Here is a 20,161-nt window from a genome sequence, read left to right on the forward strand (position 1 = left end):
GCACGCAGAAAAATAAATTGTAAACACAATTAAATTCTAGTTCAAATCAACCAATTTTTCAGTTTACTATAGCGACAAACTGATTTCTAGTTTAAACTGAACTGTTCAATTGTTTGATAATACAAATATTTTCATTTGTCGAAATTTTTGAAAGTTTGTTAAAACAAACAGAGATATGGTATTTTCAACATAAAATAATGGATTGATTCAAACGACTGCACTTTTGCCACTAACAAACCCGGAATGTGACTGTGTTGGTGACGGCAGCAACTGCGGCAGCTCGGAAATCTATTTTTAGACCGTCGGTAAGCGGATGGGGAGGAGAACGACTAAAAAAAAGACAAAAAGGCGAAACCGATCAACTTTTTGTGGATGCTGTCGTGAGTACCTGCGTTATCCATCACGGCCAAAGCTGCACTTGGAAGTTTTTTTTTTTTTCCTTCTAAACCATAGGGGGATAATCTGCTCAACAGACACCCTAACAGAAGGTTAGGGTAGTGTAGGTCTGACAGGCCGTCTTCTACAACAAAAGTAAAATCCAGGACTACTCTCTCCTCGTACCCACTAAACCATTCCTATGGTCGCCAAACCCTACGTCTCTCCGGAACCACCAAGAAGGTATTGCTTCAGAGAGGGGCTAGTGCACATCGCACCCACAAGGTTAGCTGCGTAGCCTGCAGCAACGAACATCGATGACTCGCTTTGGAGAGTCCATCACGGTAGCATGCTGGCGCTTAGCCAGTTTCCCGAGTGGTCCTCGCCACTCCCTTTGTCCTCGGAAGGCGGGCAGGGTCAACCCCGCCCGCGCCCTACTGCTGAGCGGACATCAAGAACTGATGCCCACGTGCAACCCGATCTGACCTGCCCGCAAAGGAAGGGTATCACTACCCTTCAGGCCCTATCAGATGCACCCGTAGGTTGCAGACAGCAGGATCTCACCTACCCCGACCCTTGCCGGGGACCCCTTTCCAACCGCGGGCTCGGATCCAACCCAGTAGACCGACGCCACGACAGCACCGCTACCGGGACTTCCTCTCCGCGGCCACTTAATCGTTGTAAGGGTCGATTTCGACCGCAGGGCACCGGTATGACCTACGAAGCCGACTCCGAACCCCTGGACCACCTCTTGTACTGCATCTGGACTAGCCATTCTCCGAGTCCACGCGCCACCTCCTCTGTAGCTCCCAGACGATGTGGGTAATAGCCGTTGAAACGGCGTTCCAGCCAAACTCATCCCTACACATCCTCTGGACCAAGTTGTCCGGAGTTGTGTCCTCCCCGCATGTGGCAAGCATGCGGTCACGCATTGTGCGAAAACGCGGGCACACGAACAAAACGTGTTCCGCCGTTTCCTCTAAATCATTGCACACTGGGCATTCGGGAGAATCCGCATGCCCGAAACGGTGTAGATACTGTCGGAAGCAACCATGACCTGTAAGGACCTGTGTCAGGTGGAATGTGACTTCCCCATGGCGCCTATTAATCCAACTATCTACCCTCGGTATCAACCTATAGGTCCACCTTCCTTTGGTGGAACTGTCCCACGCGCGCTGCCATTTGACCATAGAGGCCATCCTGACAGTCCTGCGTATGCCTCTTGTGCCGCGCATTTCGAAGCACTCCATGTCCTCACTGATAAGAATGCTGATAGGCACCATACCAGTAATGACGCAGAGAGCGTCGTGTGACACGGTACGGTACGCGCTTGCAACCCTCAGACACATAAGCCTGTAAGTACTTTCCAGCTTCCGTCGGTAACATTTAGTACTTAGCGCGGTGAACCACGCCGGGCCGCCATACCTAAGTATGGATGTAGCAACACTAGCCAGAAGCTTGCGCTTACTGGCGTACACCGCAGAGCTATTGGACATCATCCGGGACAGTGCCGCAATAGCTGTGGAGGCTCTTTTACAGGCATAATCGACGTGGCTACCGAAGGTAAGCTTATCGTCGATCATCACGCCCAAGTGCTTGACGGAGCGCTTTGACAGGATAGTACAGTTTCCTACACTGATCTCCGTCTGCTGCTCCGACTTCAGGTTGTTAACAACCGTCATCTCTGTCTTGTGGTGAGCCAGCTCCAGTTTCCTGGACCGCATCCACGCCTCCACAACCTTGATCGAGTGGTTGGTAGTCAACTTTACCTCCTCGATCGTTTCACCGTAGACTTCGAGCGTAATGTCGTCGGCAAATCCGACAATCACCACTCCCACTGGATACTCCAACCTCAACACCTCGTCGTACATGACATTCCATAACACCGGACCCAGGATGGAACCTTGCGGGACTCCTGAGGTTATGTGAAAGCACTTCCGACCCACCTCCGTGTCGTAGACTAGTACACGATTCTGAAAGTAACTTCCGAGAATCTTGTACAGGTACTCCGGTATCCCCAGACGCAAGAGCGCATCGGCAATAGCAGACCAGCTGGCGCTATTAAACGCATTCCTTACATCCAGAGTCACTACCGCGCAAAAGCGAATTCCCCTCCTCTTAGGCTCGAGTGCTTTCTCGGCGGTTTTTGTAACCGACAAGATAGCGTCTACGGTGGACCTCCCCTTCCGGAAGCCGTACTGGTTACTCGAAAGACCATTTTCGCCCTCGGTGAACCGCAACATTCTATTGAGGATGATCTTTTCGAGTACCTTCCCCGCCGTGTCAATCAAGCATATTGGTCTATATGCCGACGGGTCTCCGGGTGGTTTCCCCGCCTTTGGCAATAGTACCAGGCTCTGCCTCTTCCAAGCTTCTGGGAAAACTCCCTCGTCCAGGCATTTCTGCATAGCAGACCTGAACATCTCGGGAGCCTCTGCAATAGCTACTTTTAAGGCCAGGTTCGGAACTCCGTCCGGACCTGGGGCCTTACCTACGCTAAGGGACTTAGCTATCCCCGCAAGTTCCACATCGGTGACCCTCTCCTCATCGCCAGCCCCAGTCCCCGGCTGTCCTACGAAAGGAGGCCAAGGACTAGGATCATGACGCGGAAAAAGTCCTCCAATGATCCCCTCCAACATCTCTGGAGATTGCTCTGTAGGAGCCATCACACCTCTCGTCTTGGCCATAACGATCCTGTAGGCGTCACCCCACGGGTTCGTATTGGCACTCTGACAGAGACCCTCAAAGCAGGCCTTTTTGCTTGCTCTTATCTCGGTCTTAAGCGCGGCTTTTGCAGCGGCGAACACCACCCGCCGTTCGTTTCGCTCTTCCTCTGATCGTGCTCGCTGCATCCGCCGCCTAGCCCGTAGGCAGGCGCGGCGCAGGTCCGCAATCGCGTCAGTCCACCAGTAAGCCGGTGGCCTCCCATTTCTAGGGTGGACTCGCCTAGGCATGGTCGCATCACACGCACGTGAGAGCACCGCTACCAGCTCGTCGCCGTCTAAACCGATTAAGTTTCGCTCACGGCGGAGCGCCTCCCTAAATACCCCTTCGTCGAAGTATGATGTCTTCCACCTGCGAGGGCTTGGCCTTGGCCTAGCCGCCTCTTCTTCTATCCGCTGTCTGCTGTTATTGTAGTCGATACTGTAGCGAACCGCCAGGTGGTCGCTGTGAGTGTAGCCATCATCTACTCTCCAGTTCGAACTACTTGTTAGGCCAGGACTACAAAAGGTCACGTCAATAATTGACTCCGCTCCGTTTCGACTAAAGGTACTCTTGGTACCGACATTAGCCAAGTCGACATCTAAGATGGCCAGTGTTTCTAGCAGGATCTGACCCCGCTGGTTCGTGAAACGGCTTCCCCATTCCACGGCCCAGGCATTAAAGTCGCCCGCTATTACCACCGGCCTTCGCCCTGTTGGCACGGTCGTTAAGCGGTCCAGCATTTTGCGTGAACTGCTCGATCGGCCACCGCGGAGGCGCATAACAGCTACAGAAGAAGACCCCGTTTACTTTGGCGACCACGAAGCCCTCATAGGTAGTAGACACCAACTCCTGAACGGGGTATTTACCAGTCGTCCATATCGCCGCCATTTTTCTGGTCCCATCCGCGACCCAGTTGCCGTTGCCGGCGGGTACTCGGTATGGGTCCGATATGATGGCGATATCCGTCTTCCACTCAGAAACCGCCTGACAAAGCAGTTGCTGAGCCGCATCACAGTGGTTCAGGTTCAGCTGCGTTACCTCCACTGTGATTTGTTGTTCACTGCGGCTTTCTTGAAGGCCGGGCACCTTGGACCACCCATCGGATGTCTGTTGTTCGAGGATTTCCCGGTACAGGTCATGCAGATGGGCGGACTCGTGCAGCTTTGGGCCTTATGACCTTCAGCGCCGCATCGCCTGCACAGTTTGCGCCTGTCAGGGCCTTTGCAGTCCCACGACTTGTGTCCTGGTTCCAGACACCTGAAGCAAACCTCTGGTGGCTCGTGGAATGTCAGGTGACATACACACCAACCCACCTTTATACTCCCTACTTTAACGGACTTTTTGACGTCCGCCACAGGTAGCTGAACCAAAGCTATCTGTGTCCCTGCTGGCCCTTTCCGTAGCTTAACGGCTGCGGCGGCCACCTGCACATCGCACTGTTGCCGCAGTGCCGTGACGAGCTCTTCCACTTCGGTGATCTCATCGATGTCCTTGACCTTCAGAGTCGCCTCATGTGTCAGAGCCCTCACCTGCACACCCTCACCAAGGACCTCTTCTGCCAGCCTCTTATAGGCGGCGCCCTTGTGCTCCTTCTGGCGCTTCAGCTCCAGGATCATCTCGCCCGTACGAGTACGTCTAATACTGCGTACGTCGGCTCCAAGACCCTCAAGCTTGGCGTCGCTTCGCATCATCTTCAAGACGTCCGAGTACTTGGACTGTTCCGTCTTGATGACGATAGCGTCGCCTTTCTCGCGCTTGGCACCTGCCCTCCTACGCCTTGGCTTGGCGTCCTGCGCTACTACCTGCGGATTCGCCTTCTTCTTCCTCTTCCGCTCTACCTTCGTCCAAGGGGGGTCCTCCCCTTGGATCGCCCTACTCTGTGGCAGTTGAGGGCCCACTAGCGGTCGCAACCCTTTGTTCCCATCGTTCCGGGACGGGCCAGCCTTTTCAGGCCCACCCTTCCCAGCTTTCCGGGAACCCTGGCTGGGGTCCGACCTTCCGGCATTATTACCGACTTTCGGGGTAATGATTCGCCTGGCCTTGCGGGCACCGCCAGACAGCTCCTCGCCTGACGGTTGCCTCGCCCGCTTCTGCGATTGCTTGCCCCGTTTGTCGCGAGCAGTCGCTTCCGCCTTATTCGGACTTCCTGCGAAGGAGAAGGCCTCCGTTTGGGTAAACTTCGGCACTTTCTCATTTGCAGGCTCCGCTGCTGCAGCAGTCAGCAACGCGAGTGCCGCGTGCTCCTGCTTGGCATCGTCGATCGACGCCCTAAGTCGAAGCAAGGCCGTTTTCAGGTCCTTGCTTATGTTCGACTTAGTGGACGCAAAGTCGATGATTTTGCCAAGCTGCTGCTCAGCCACCTCTATTGCGGACCGTCCTTTGGATTCTCGGTTGACGGCCCTCAACAACCACGCTCCGTCCATAACCTCCACCGGCTGGCTTGCCGGGAAGTGGACTGGAGCACCTACGCTTGAGCTGCGTACGCAACTCCCAGCGCCTATCTCCTCACTTCTCCTTGTCGGAGATCTCATCAACCCGCTTCTTGCGAAGGGGTTGATCCCACCACTATTTCCACCTAGATTCTGATTTCTATTTGACTTCATGATTAAATCCCACGAGTAGCACGGGAAAGAATGTCCACCACGCCAGAGCCCTGCATTACCGCGGTAAGGGACAGCTTACTGTGGGGGGTGCCCAGGTACCCCACAGGCTCCGTTAAAGATCGAGCATCTTTTTCACCCCCTCGATCACTCATTCCTCAGCACGGGTCGCTTGACACCTTGAATTCGGGTTAGTAGTCCTATTCTTAGCCGGCGACTACGCGGCTGACTCGCAAGCGGGGGGGTGCGTCAGGCCCCAGGACTTTCGTCCCTGCTGCCCCTGCTGCACTTGGAAGTTGGCGTGATGGATTTGCTGCACCTTCTTCGTTGTGGCGATGTTGGGGTAAGCATTTTATAAATGTGTGAGTGCTTTCCGACCATGTTTATGGTTTTTATTTTGTTGAAACAAATGAAATTTTTGACATTATATGAAATGATGGTAATCGGTTGTTTTTATCGAGAAACTCTAAATGAAAACAATTAAATATAACTTTGGAATAAGTAAATTCTCGGTTTGAAAATCAACCATGCGTTTTGTTGTTTTAAACAAGCGTCATTTTTCTGCGTGTGTATATAGCTCTTTACCACAGCGGGTTAAGAACAACAGAATATCCTGAATATTCAGGTCTCTGAAGTCAGTTTCACTTAATAAGTGTTTCCCGAGTACTCGGAAACGCAGTTGCGCAAAAACTGGACAGTTACATATCAAATGATACGAAGTTCCATAATCGGATTCACAGCTATCACATGCAAATAATTCAGCTTGCTGAATATTCGCCATGTGATAGCTGAGTCGGCAGTGGCCAGTCAATGCAATTCTGCTTTGACAGATTTGTAAGATACTTCGCCATCCTTGGGGATGGCTCAGTACAATACAATTTGGTTTGACGACATGACTCCCAAACTATTCCAGTATTGTTTATGTTGAGTGGCAGCCCAGGTGTGAATCTGAAGCTGTACCCAACACTTCGATATCGGAATAGCTGGCTCAGGGCCAATGAGGTCATGTGATGCTCTAGTGCGAGCTAACTCATCAGCCAATTCATTTCCAGCGATGGAAGAATGACCAGGTACCCATACAAGGTGAACAGCGTATGCTGAATTCAGCTCCTCAATTTGAGTTCGACAAGCGATAACTACCTTCGACCTAGAGTTGGCCGAAGCAAGTGCTTTAATAGCAGCCTGGCTATCTGAACAGAAGTATATTACTTTGCCCATTACGTGCTGCTGAAGTGCTGATTGCACTCCGCACATAAGAGCAGCGATTTCGGCCTGAAAAACGGTGCAGTGTCTACCAAGTGAGTAAGACTGATACAGCCTTAGCTCACGAAAATAAACACCAGCACCTGCTCGACCTTCAAGAAGGGAGCCATCAGTGTAACATACGATGCCGTCTGAAATACTTCTTTCCAGATAACCAGATGTCCACTCTTCCCGGGAAGAGAATGTCGTGGAAAATGTCCTATGTGGAAAATTACAAGCAATTGTAAGATCACTTGGAGCAAGAAAAATTTTGTCCCAATTCATCAAAAGTGAAAACAACGAGGTGTGTGTTGATGTGCGGTTCACAGGAGTTTCCTCTAGTAGACCGAGTACCCGTAACCGGTAAGTGCAAGAAAGTGCTTCTTGTTTGAGATGAATGTGTAGTGGGGCAACGTCAAAGAGAACTTCGAGCGCTGTCGTGGGAGTTGAAGAGAACGCTCCAGATATCGCCATTAAGCACATCCTTTGGAGATGGCCTAATTTTGATTGAATCGTTCTCACTTCGCCCTTTTGCCACCACACAAGACATCCATAAGCCAATATTGGCCGAACCACAGTTGTGTAAATCCATTTGATATACTTGGGTTTTAGATCCCAAGTTGTACCAACAGTTCGCCGGCATTGCCCGAAGGCCATACAAGCTTTCTTGATTCTGAACTCAATGTGAGGTGTTTAGGAAAGCATGGAATCAAGAATGACTCCAACGTACTTTACCTGTTCAGTCACATCGATTTCAGAATCAAAGAGACGCAAAGGTCGAACACCATTACGGTTTCGCCTTTCCGTGAAAAGAACAATAGATGTTTTACTTGGATTAACCGAAAGGCCATATTGGCGACACCAACCCTCAACTACCTGAAGGGCGTTTTGCATCAGGTCGAAAAGGGTGGTGATACACATACCAACTAACAATGCTAGGTAGTCGTCGGCAAAACCATAAGTAGGAAAACCGCTATTATTGAGTTGCCTCAATAGCGTATCTGCTACGAGATTCCACAAAAGCGGTGACAAGACTCCCCCTTGGGGGCATCCACAAACACTCAATTTCCTAATCCCTGCTAGACGCAATGTCGAGAAGAGATATCGGCTTTTGAGCATTTGATTAATCCAATTGGAAATCATTGGATATATACCATGACTCCGTGCGGATTCCAATATGGCATCGAAAGGCACATTGTCAAATGCACCCTCGATATCTAAGAAAACACCCAAACAAGATTGCTTTTGAGCGAATGCTTTCTCGATATCGTAAACAACCTTGTGTAAAAGAGTCACAGTGGACTTACCAGATTGGTAGGCATGTTGGTTCACATGAAGAGGCACGTTGGCCAGATGAACATCACGGATGTAATGATCGACAATGCGTTCTAAGCATTTCAGAAGAAAAGAGGTCAAACTGATAGGTCTGAAACTCTTTGCTTCTTCATACGACGCACGACCCACTTTCGGAATAAACTTCACAGTAATATCCCGCCAAGATTTGGGAATATACCCTGTAGCAAAACTGCAAACAAGTATTTTTTCAAAACATGTTTGAAATAATCAAATCCCTTCTGAAACAAAATATGATAAATCCCATCTGCCCCAGGAGATTTGAAAGGAGCAAAGTTATTAAGTGCCCACTCAATCGATTCTATAGTTACAATACTCCGAGCCGAAGCCAGGGAATCGTAACTACAAGAAAAGACATCAGGTTCATCCGAAGATGTAATATCCACACATTCAGGGAAGTGTTTGCTGAATAAGCATTCCAGAACTTTCTCATCAGAGGAAGTTGTGGTGACCGAAAATCTCTTCGCCGTCCATTTTCTTCCCGGAACAAATCTGCAGCACGTCCGATAGCTTCGAAGTTAGTTTTCTGAATGCCCGTTTTTCACCAATCCTGTACCTATCATTTGCTTACGCATACATTCAAATGCTTTCAACTCCGAATCATCCTTATCCATTTTTGTCGGAACGCAAGACTCTCACGCACACACAAAAGATCATCCGTTCCCACAAAAGCTCATTTTAAGATCCACACAAATATTCCACAAAAGCTCATTTTAAGATCCACACTAATATTCTATACACGTTCCACAGAAATCGTAGTCGATTTACTTTTTGAGATCGCTCAATGCTTTCGATCGCAGCAATCCGAGAAACGTCAAAAGTATTTTGTTTTGTTTTGTTCCAAATTCGTTTTCATCTCGAGGGTTGCAGTTCATTGGAATAACAATGATTGGTGAGTAAATCAATTTCATTTTTTTATTTAGTGCTTACTCTTATATACTACAGAAGTCAGATCGCCATTTGGCAAACGAAGTTCGTTAACTCGGAAATCCTTAGATTTCGCAAGGATTTTATTTAACCGGCTGGCTTCACTCAAACTGGAAACATTTGTACAAAGGTTTTTCCAGCCGGATCGTTCAGCATACCGGAGGGCTTTCCTGTAGGCCTTGCGAGCCGACCTGAAAGCCTCCGAACCAGTCGAACGTCGTCTGTTCCAACTCTTTCTACATTGTTTCCTGAGTTTCGCCAGATCAGAGTTCCACCAAGGGGTTCCTCTTGTGATCTTCACATACCTTAGATGGCATGCTTCTTCAAAAGCTTGCACGATGATGGTCGTTGTAGTATCAACGGTATCATCTAAATCACTTGGAGTGTCAATGGATGGTGAGTATCCATGAAATTTGGCCGCAACCAAATCAGTAAAAAGATCCCAGTTTGCTAACCGGATGTAGCGATGATCAGATAAAGATTCTTCATCTGACACATGCCAATTGGTCAGCTCGTGACTAATTCTACTAGAGCAAAGCGTTATGTCTAACACTTCCTCTCTAGCAGATACCATGAAGGTTGGGCGGTTGCCTATGTTAAGTAATGCAAGATCTGTACTACTTAAGTACTCCATCAAACTGGAGCCTCTCAAGTTAATGTCTGAGCTGCCCCAGATGATATGGTGAGCATTGGCAACAACTGCCAACAATAGGGTCCTAAAATTAAAGACGAAATCTCGATTATATTGAATAATACGATCAAGCATGGTATTCTTATCGGAACTGTACTTTACTCGAACTTGAAAAACAAAGGAATAATGAGAAAATTCGAAATAAGTAAAATGGCAAATAGTTCTACTTTGACATTTGAGGTCAACCTTGTGTGACTGAGCTCGACATTTTTCGCACTGGGATTTCAAAAATGTTCCTATCTGACATACACGGTGAAAAAAAATCACTCAAAGTATGTGTTATAAGCTAGGGACTAGACAAAAGGCTAATAGAGCTTGCTGACGTTTATTCACCTTTCTCTTTCAAACATGTAGGCGGAATAGGATTTGTTGTCATCAGGAAAGGTTTCCCGATGAAAACAAATCCTATCCCGCCTGCATGCTTGAAAGAGAGAGGTGAATAAACGTCAGCAGGTGTTAATAAAAACGTCAAAAAATGAGTAAATATGTACTCTTGAACCATATATTGTGGTTTAAAACAAGAATCCCGATAGGACTTTAGGAGCCTATTAGCGGAAGGCCTTTTGAAGTACAGTATGCGATGATTTGTTTGAAAGCATCCGTAGGGGATGGTTCATGCGGTAAATAAACCGAACAATAGACGTATTTCGTGTTGAGATTTCCAAAAGATACATCATCTCTAGTAGTTAGTTCAGAGATGAGTGTAGCAACTATTGCGTTGTTGTCAAGCACACAGGCTCGAGGCATGACACGCGAGTTTGCCATTTCATGTTTATTGAAAGTAGCAAACACCGGGTTCACAAGGTTGGATTTTTCTCCAAATCCGGACATAACTTCGGAAGTGGTTCGCTGTACAGCGGACCAGGTTTACTATACAGCGCACCACTTCCGAAGTTAGGTCCGACGCATGGATTTGGAGAAAAATCCACGTTCGCTAGGCGAAAACTCCGATTTTCAACTAAATTGAGAATATTTCACAACTGTACTCGCCGATCGATTGTTGGAGAATCCTGTTTTTTTTAGAACAGACAAAGGGTTAAACGTCAGAAATGAGTGACTGTCAAAAAGTTGTATTACTTATGTCGAATTCGTTTTTGAACCTGGGTTGGAACTGGATCGGCGGAAAATATGTAAACAAACAACGTCAAACAAAGTTTAGTACAAGCGAAACCGAAGTCGGGTTGGGGTTGAAACTGTGATCTGATCCAGTTCCAACCCAGGTTGGAACTGAATCAAAAACGAAAACGACATTATCCGTGAGTGCGAAGAGACAACGATAAACTTCGTCTTCACTGCTCCGGTAAAATTCTACTAGAACTCTTGTAAAATAGTATGTATGTATACTTAACAAATTGGTATCAAAATCATTTTTTAATGAAAACCGAGAATATATGGAAATCTGGTGAATTTTGCAATAGTTACTGAGAGTTAGCTGCAACCATTATTAACATTTGTCGCGTGACAAAATCGTTAGCCTCTATGCTTTGCAGGGCGTGAGTGCTTGTTTACGCGTCAAAAAGCAAAATCCAATAACAACAATCCACCGTGAAAGAAGACAGTGACCGATCATCCATCAGGCAGCGGTAGAACTTCCTCCGTAAAATCCATTTTTTGGGAACAGTTTTATTTGCATTAATAGAAATTATAGTGGAAAGTGAAGTTCATCAAGTGCGAGTAGGGGCAGCACCACAATGAGCCACGCAAGGGGCCAATATTATGAGGTAATGTTCAGTTTTCAATTTCTGGGGCTTTCGATGTTTTGATCCATGAGGTGTAGGGTTTTGAAAATTATCAGATGGGACAGGAGGAAGCTAATGTTCCAAAGGAATCTGTATGGGGAAAATTGATTAAATGTATAAATAAACAAGATAACACTTAATTGATTTAACTTCTTTGGAAACTTATCTTCACAACTCTCGTTCAAGGTCGTCCGAACTAGTCGAGTAGTTATTAGAGGAAGCGAGGTAAATATGGAATTCAAATTGATCGAACTGTATTGTTTTGTAACATTTGTATTTTTCCTCCTGTAGGCTAACTCTCGTTCTCGTAGCCATGATCGGAAATACCGTCGTGAAAATCGTGACGATGGTTACCATCGGTAAGTCAGAAATATTCGATTTCTTATATTATCTATAAATCCTCCAAATTTTGTACTTCCCTTCCTGCAGTTCCTACGGTGGCGAAACTACTGAGTATGCTGCCCGCAGCGGTGGCGACAGCTATGGCCGACGCAGCACTCGACAAGCAATAGCTCACGATCACCACGGTGGTGGCACTAGCGAGTACGACGAAAGCAAGGCCGTACTGGCGGTCTTCAATTTGAACCTTTATACCACCGATGCGGAGCTCTACGACGTGTTTGCCAAGTTTGGACCCCTGAAGAAGGCAACCATCGTGATTGATGCAAAGGTAAAGTTTTTTTGATTCGAAATTGTAGGAATTAAAAATTACCAGAATTAAACCTGTTCAATGACGGGTTGACAGCTTTGTCGAAGATATCGGAAAAGATCTGTTCAATTACACCATCTGGTTACAAAAACATCACTCGATGTTGGGAGAATTCTATAGAAATGTGCGAAGTAGTTAGCATTTCTTTAACGACGCTCCCGAACAATGTACGTTTCCAATTTATGCAGAAGCGCTTACCTATCAAAGAAGTTCGAGCTAATGTTATGCAATGACATTCGTATGTTGAATAGAGTTGTTCAACCCTTATTTTCTTTGATAAAATATTCAAAACATTCTTGACATGATTCTTGGCAATTGTTACTTAACTTTGTATCAAAAAGTTATGTGTAACCCGACATTCGATTTTCAGTAGATTCGGTCAGTTTGTTTGCTTTGCGGATAACACGGACATTAAACCAAAATCTTGCAGCTGGGTTGCAAGATTCTCAAATGTCTATAACAACCATGCATCTACTACTAATATACATCTACTCCATCCCTTCACAGACCGGTCGTTCCCGTGGGTTCGGTTTCGTGTACTTCGAGAGCACTGAGGACGCCCGGGTGGCGCACACTGAGGCCAACGGTATCGAAATCGGCGACCGGCCGATACGTGTCGACTACTCGGCAACGGAAAAACCTCACGATCCCACGCCGGGTGTGTACTATGGCAGGGTCAGCTATCCGAAAAGAGGCGGTGGCTACGGGGGTGGACCTCCGCGAGGGCCACCCACTATGGCAGCACCATCAGGTGGTGGCCACTTCCACTGCCAGGGCTGCGAGATGGAAGCTCGCGAACGAGAACGATGGGAACGGGAGGCACGACGCTACGGCAACGGGTAAGTGTGCAAAGTTTGTCCTGAAATGGCCGTGATTTCAACCTACAGGGGGATCAAACACGAATCGGTTTTATGCTAAATAATTTAATGTTTGATGCTTTTGTTGAAATATCGGTGTTGTTAAGATCATTTTAATACCCTTTAATACCCTTACCAAACGGGGTAAACCTGTCAGATAGAAGTCTACATACAAGTACGTACTTCAAAGAGTCTGTTAAGAACTGTTCAAGGAAATGTCTTAAAAATGTTATTTGTCAATTTTATTTGCTAATTTCACTGCACTTCGGAATTATTAATGTGTGATGTCATTGATTATCCACAACTAATCAGCGTTATGGACTGGTGATGCGTACAAACACAAATTTACACCGAAAGTGATGTAAATAGAAAAATATCATGACATTTATTCATGAAATTTCGCGACATTTTCTACCTATACAGTTTGTAGCAATAACCGAATTGAAGTACACAGTGTAACATCTACTGTACACATTATGAAAACTTCTTTCGAAACCTAGATTAATAGGTTGGTAGTTTTATTTATATTTTCAAACTTGAAATTTTTGAAACAATGTCTATGAAAACGTTTGAAAACCTCTGAACTAGAGCTTCTTATAAACAACAATATGAACTCTTTCTGTTACAATCGATTCTTCATTGCCAGCCGGGAATACTACTACCAGGAGAGGTATGCAGCTCCGGAGTATCCGCGTGGCCGCGATCGGTCGGCCATGTCCCGATCTCGAAGTGACTACTACCGCGGAGGTGCAGGGGTTCGCTGACAGTGGGCACCCATGGCACAGGTTGTCACTGTGCCCCTACCAGGAAATTATCCTGCTCATCCCGCTGCAATGATGATGTAGAACAAAACACACAACCGTAATGTAATGTCACAAAAGCATAATATATCGATCGACCCTATGCATAGCTGCGTACAATTCGGCATACGATTTCTTCAGAATCAACGGATTCAATGCCGAATTGTGTGGAATGACAAGCTAGCTAGTTGGGTGTGAACCATTTCCTCCATCTCATTTCCAATAGAATGTCAATGTTTCAGTATGTAGAGTCGCATTTGGAGTGCCGGAGCATGAAGACGATATTTTTATTTATAATTAACAGAACTACAAACGTACAGAGAAAACTCCGTGGTAAACCTTTAGTGTAGTCGAGACTATAATGCAAAAATCTTAAATAACAATGCATCCTTCAATAAACCTTAAGATAGATGAAAGCAAAAATAGTTATCCATTACCTACATTCGAAATGTCCATGACTTTTTATATCGGGTTCAATACAATCTACCTAATGCTAGACCCATTGAGAAACCGTTTATAACCTTGAGATACGTCCCTAAGTCATCAACTATGTTAATCCTGCTCCTGGGTGTAGTGTCTATTTAAGAAGAAACTTTAGATAATGCAAACATGGCTACCACAATGGCGTCAGACTTGTGCCTCTAAAGTTTGTATGCAAAATTGCAATGGGTTTTCTTGATGTTTCAGCTTAAGGCACCCTACACACTACTCAAACCGTTTGACCAACATTGCCACCGCCCCCAGGTTGGTCGAACCAGCGAATGTTTCTGAAACCGTATGACGAACTGCCAAATCGTGTTGCACCAACATGTCACTTTGGTTGCACCAACATCTTCTCCCATTTGAAATCGCACTATGTTTGTGCAACAACGCTACACACGATACGATCGGTTCGTCAAACATTGGCTCCGCCCACCGTTGGTTTGAGTAAAATCAAACTGGTTTGATTTTTGCCGACCAAACGATCAACCGTCAAATCGGTTTGACGAACTGCCAAATCGGTTCGTCAAACAGCATCACACACGGTCAAACACAACACCAACTCAACCACCAACCTGGGGGCGGAGCCAATGTTGGTCAAACCGTTTGACTGGTGTGTAGGGTGCCTAAAGAGAGGTAGAAGGTTTACAATGTCTACCCACTGTACTGTACACTGTACTCACATACTACTTTTATCTACTTGTCTAACAAGGGAAGGTTACGATGGTGTCCCCTAGAGATTTCAACCGGACTATTTTTGTTGCATTCTGCATGTGGAAATATGAATAAACTAGCTGTCCCGGCAAACTTTGTCTTGCCGTCCGTCTTGTGGTGGTTTGACAACTGTTGTGCTTAAAATAACACCGCACTCTAGATTGGTTTCATTCCGATCGTGTTGATCTCCTTCCCAGCTCATGAAAAATCAGTAGTTTATAAATTTTCTTGCTTTTCTAGTTCATTTTCGTAACTTTTTGTACATATAAACACAGCCACCATGAATACGAACCGAACCGTGCAAGGGTCATCCCGATCGGTTCAGCCGTTCGTGAGTTTTGTTGCCTCAAAGGGACTTCAAACTCATTTTTATATATATAGATAGATCCAAAGCCTATCGGGTGATGGGCCAGTGGTGTAGTCAGGAGGGGCCCTCAAAGGGGCAATTTAGGCAAAATATAGCAATATTGAAAATGCTTAAACGTCATAAAAATGCAAATTTCAAAATGTATTGCAGTAGAAACAGGCAGAATATGCATGAATACATGATTTCATATCAAATTTAATTTACTATAGGCGTTGCCAGATAAAAAACCAGTTGAAGTTATTTTATTAAAAATGTATCACTTTGTTTATCACCCATCTCACCCTGGCAACGCCTATGGTAAATTAAATTTATTACGAAATCATGTATTCATGCATATTCTACCTATTTCTACTGCAATAAATTTTGAAATTTGCATTTTGATAACGTTTGAGCATTTTCAATAATGTTATATTTTGCCTAATTTGCCCCTTTGGGGGCCCCTCCTGACTACACCACTGGCCCATCACCCGATAGGCTTTGGATTTATTCATATTTCCACATGCAGAATGCAACAAAAATAGTCCGGTTGAAATCCCCAGGGGGCACCATCGTAACCTTCCCTTGTAAGTACCAAATGTTTAGACTTTCGATGGTAAAAGTACCGGTGGTTATTGGACCAGAGACTGCACAAGCCTTGGACTCCCGCATAGAGAAATACAATTTGTCATAAAATCCAAACAATAAATTGGCTCTTACTGGTAATGTTAACATATCACAAACTGTGGATTTCAAGTTGAACAATATAAATCCTAAAGCTATTAACCATAAATAACAGTTTGGATAACCTATACCAAAGATTGACAATATCTTATTGTGTTCAATCATTGTTGAAAGATATGGGGATCTGGATTTGCATATATTGTTTCAATATGGGATCACATCATACCATATGGTTGGCTTCTATATTTGCGCAACACACTTACACTTACACATTTCACTATACTGCCTATGATCGCATAACTGTCCCATATGAATAGGAAACCCAGCAAATATGGGACTGATATGCGATCATAGGCAGTATACGTAACATTAGCATAACAGCATGACAAAGAGTAGGCAGTATGTTTGTGTTTGTGAACGACTATAGGGCAGTGCATGAAATTATCTCCTTCTCTTTCACTCTTACAGAAATTTTGTAAATAACAAGGCCACGAAACGTCAAAATCCCATACAAAATCAAAACAGTGCAGTGCCCTATATTCCCTATGTTTTGCTGCAGGCTCTCGTATGTTCTGTCATTTCTCACATAATTTTTCATAAGTGAATATCTCAAGACAATAAATTCTGACAAAATGTGTTTGCAAATATGTACATTATTTAAATCGCTCTATTAAGAAGTATAAATTGCATTGAAAATTTATCAAAAGGTAAAAAAGATTAAATAATAACTTATAATATAGTGCAATTATTTATATTCCGTCAGTATTTGCCCTTTCAAAAACCCATCATAATATTGTTAAATGGCTCGCTTGAAATGTTGAAAGCCCTTTTGATTAAAATTAATTGAGAAAAAAAAATAAACTTTTTTGAAATTTTAAATTAACTCAAGTTTGGAGTTTAGGACTTTTTCAAATGTGATGCGTGTTTTTCTTACTCGCGCTTCGCGCTGTTTATGGTGAGCTGGTCAGAAAAAAAGCGTTACAGCGACCGTGAGCAAACCACCCCGGGGATGATTTCTTCTCCTGCTGCAGCAGGAAATCATCAAGGAAACCATCAACTCCTAGCATCGGATCGGAAGAAACGGAAAAGGTAAGTTTTTATCGTGAATCTTTTGGATTTCCCCAGTTCTCACCTCACACAAACTTCCGAACTTTCAGACTCAGCGCTACCGCCAAGGCGCTGTAGAAGAGAATGCCGATACGATCGCTGCACTGAACCGATTCCAAGCAGGACACCGAGTTAACTCGCTTGTTGTTCCCCAGGAGTATCCCACCGGGGGTATACGAACTACATTAACGTGATGCAGTTCCGGTTTGCCGACCATGCAGTTTGTACGGCCCACTGCCGTATGTTTCTTAACGGCACCGAGACTAATTCTGGATTTCTAGTGCCGTAGCTTGCCTACGTTTGCTGAATCCGAATCTGACCCACTTTCGTCTTCCGCGCGAGAACAGATCCTACAACCACAGGCTACAGAAAAGAGAACAGCGGGATGGTGCAGCGTATTTTGGGAACGTTCAAAAATTACGTTCATGATTTGGGGGAGGGAGGGGGGTCTAGAAAAGTGTAACAGTACGTGTATTAGGTATAGGAAAATAGTGTGACAGAGGGGGGAGGGGGTCTAGAAATCCCGAAAAACGATGGACGTAATAAATGAACCTTCCCTTTGGCGGTTTTTTTTTCTAGTTAAAAGTTTTAGCTTTGCTTTGTGCGGAAGTCGTTCAATAAATAATTATCATATTTTTTGAAATAATAAGCCAACATATTCTTAGCCATTTCCGAAGTGCTTTGGTCGGCATTTTGTTATTTTTGAATATCTGTTTCCCCAAGCAGGAACTTATATAGTTCCCTTGCAATAGCAGTTATTTGAAAACAGCAAATTGCTTGAATACGATATTCTTATAGTTGAAATAAGTAAAATCTTGCAATAAAGCATACTGTCGATAATAACGCATTGTACAATAAACGAACAATTCCATAGATATTTCAAATTTTGTCTCAAATTTATAGTTTAACTGATTTGTAACAATTCGATTTATTGTCATTGTCGCGGAAAATGAACTACATGCCTATGGCTTGTTGTTTTGCGAAAATTTTGTTCGAGAAAAATGCCGATTTTTTATTGTAACCTAACTTAACAGCCTATTCGCCATATTGTTGTTTAGCCCATTACAATTTGCCAAATGGTATACTACAATATATGAACAATATTTCTTGATGTGATGCCGGATAACATGTGGAGTTGTGCAGGTATAATTTTAGGTAGTTGTGGACATTAAGCGAGATAGTAGGCTTACAGTTTACAACTATGTTAATTAACATCTTTATTATTCTTCAACCCCATATAGCCGAGGCGGTAAACGCACGGGTATTCAGCATGACCATGCTGAGGGTAACGGGTTCGATTCCCGGTCGGTCCAGGATCTTTTCGTAAAGGAAATTTCCTTGACTTCCTTGGGCATAGAGTATCTTCGTGCCTGCCACACGATATACGCATGCAAAATGGTCATTGGCAGAGGAAGCTCTCAGTTAATAACTGTGGAAGTGCTCATAGAACACTAAGCTGAGAAGCAGGCTTTGTCCCAATGAGGACGTTACGCCAAGAAGAGAGAGAGAGATTATTCTTCATTTGAAGAATGTTAAATTGGATACAACTTTATTGTATGTTACCATTCAGCAAATCTTCCACCTGGCTGCCATTATTCGACAAGTACTGATTATCGCTTCCTAGTAGCAGCAAAAGTCACAAGCCACTTGCAATTATCGTTTGTGGTGGAATGAAGGTTATCCGTACCAATAAGAGGTCGAAAGAAAGTTTCCTGTTGATCTGCGCACTTTTTGATCTCGTTTAGAAGTTGACCATCAATGGTAACTTCCCGATCAGGCTACCTATAGTGTAGCTATAGAATAGCGCTACGGACGGACCATCCTCTTAACAACAAACGGAGCCTGTGGATAATTAGGTCGTTCTGCTAATAATCAGTTTTGCTCTTCTTAAGTCCTCAATTTGAGGTTAAATAAGAGCATGATCATCAAAATTTTGTTAACTAGCTTACGTTATCACCAATCATGCAAAAAAAAATAGTGTTCAAAAATAAAGTGCTTTGAATCAAATAAAATAAATCATTGAACCACGGTTTAATAATGCAACACAGTGTTGCCCAAAAGGTTCTACTTCCAAAAACTTCTTTTGCGTAGGTTAACTTTTGTATAACTTGTGAACCTTTGTGTTACCTTGTAGAGTTTTGCTTCTTTCATTATATAAATATGAAGTGGTTGAAACATACGGTATGTTATTGCTGCATTATCAAATCTTGAGTGCTTTTAACTAAATATAGACACTGTGGTATTGCAGAAGCATATTTAACCCGGAGTCGGTCGTGTTTCTCAGGGTGGTCGAAGACGCGACTGTTTGAGGATTAAACGAGAAGAAAAATTAATCTTTAAGCTTAAAGTAACTCTATATTTCGTATATATAAAAAAAAACTAAAGGATACTAGGAAAGAGCCGTGAATAATGTTGGGATGATTGGAACAATCAAGTGATATACGTTTTAAGTAGATAATCAATATGTACTGTCAATTCTGTCCAGCGTATTTAGAAATTGTGAATCAGTTCACTAATAGCAAGTGAATAATACGGTGATTGAATTCACTAGTAACGTACAAAATACGCTGTTTGTGCATTCACAGTTATTTTTTTTTTTTGCTTTTTTCTACACCGTGCTTTATAAATGCTTTATAACCCAGCTCACCCGGGTACCCTGTCGGCCACATAACCAATAAACAATATTGTTCTTTCTTACAGTTTTTATTAGTTATTTTATATTTATTTAGTTGTTATCAATGTTAGATCAGTAGTTCTGGTATAACTAGAAAGAACGGTTATGCTTGCTTAACAAGCGCTCCCAAATCTAAACGTAAACATTGTTCAGCGATCGA

General features: G+C 44.4%; 1 protein-coding gene and 1 long non-coding RNA gene across 3 annotated transcripts; both read left to right on the forward strand.

Moving 5' to 3' along the window:
- The first annotated feature begins 11,157 nt into the window (after nt 1-11,157).
- Nucleotides 11,158-14,422, forward strand: LOC109408035 (transformer-2 protein homolog alpha). 2 transcript variants are annotated; one of them, XM_019681262.3, is made up of 6 exons: nt 11,160-11,615; nt 11,820-11,858; nt 11,925-11,992; nt 12,063-12,303; nt 12,850-13,181; nt 13,846-14,422. In XM_019681262.3, exons 1-6 carry the CDS (start codon nt 11,586-11,588, stop codon nt 13,961-13,963), a joined length of 828 nt encoding a protein of 275 aa, XP_019536807.2. In that variant the 5' UTR covers nt 11,160-11,585; the 3' UTR covers nt 13,964-14,422. The 2 variants fall into 2 exon arrangements, with proteins under 2 accessions (XP_062709247.1, XP_019536807.2); XM_062853263.1 differs by lacking the exon at nt 11,820-11,858 and having other exon boundaries at nt 11,158-11,615.
- A 1,664-nt stretch (nt 14,423-16,086) lies between these two features.
- On the forward strand, nt 16,087-18,170 carry LOC109399451 (uncharacterized). The gene is made up of 2 exons (XR_002127544.3): nt 16,087-17,309; nt 17,378-18,170. It is a non-coding gene; the product is annotated as an uncharacterized LOC109399451 (long non-coding RNA).
- The last annotated feature ends 1,991 nt before the right edge of the window (nt 18,171-20,161 follow it).

Source organism: Aedes albopictus, chromosome 2 (assembly GCF_035046485.1).
Source record: "Aedes albopictus strain Foshan chromosome 2, AalbF5, whole genome shotgun sequence".
NCBI classification, from domain to species: Eukaryota; Metazoa; Arthropoda; class Insecta; order Diptera; family Culicidae; genus Aedes; species Aedes albopictus.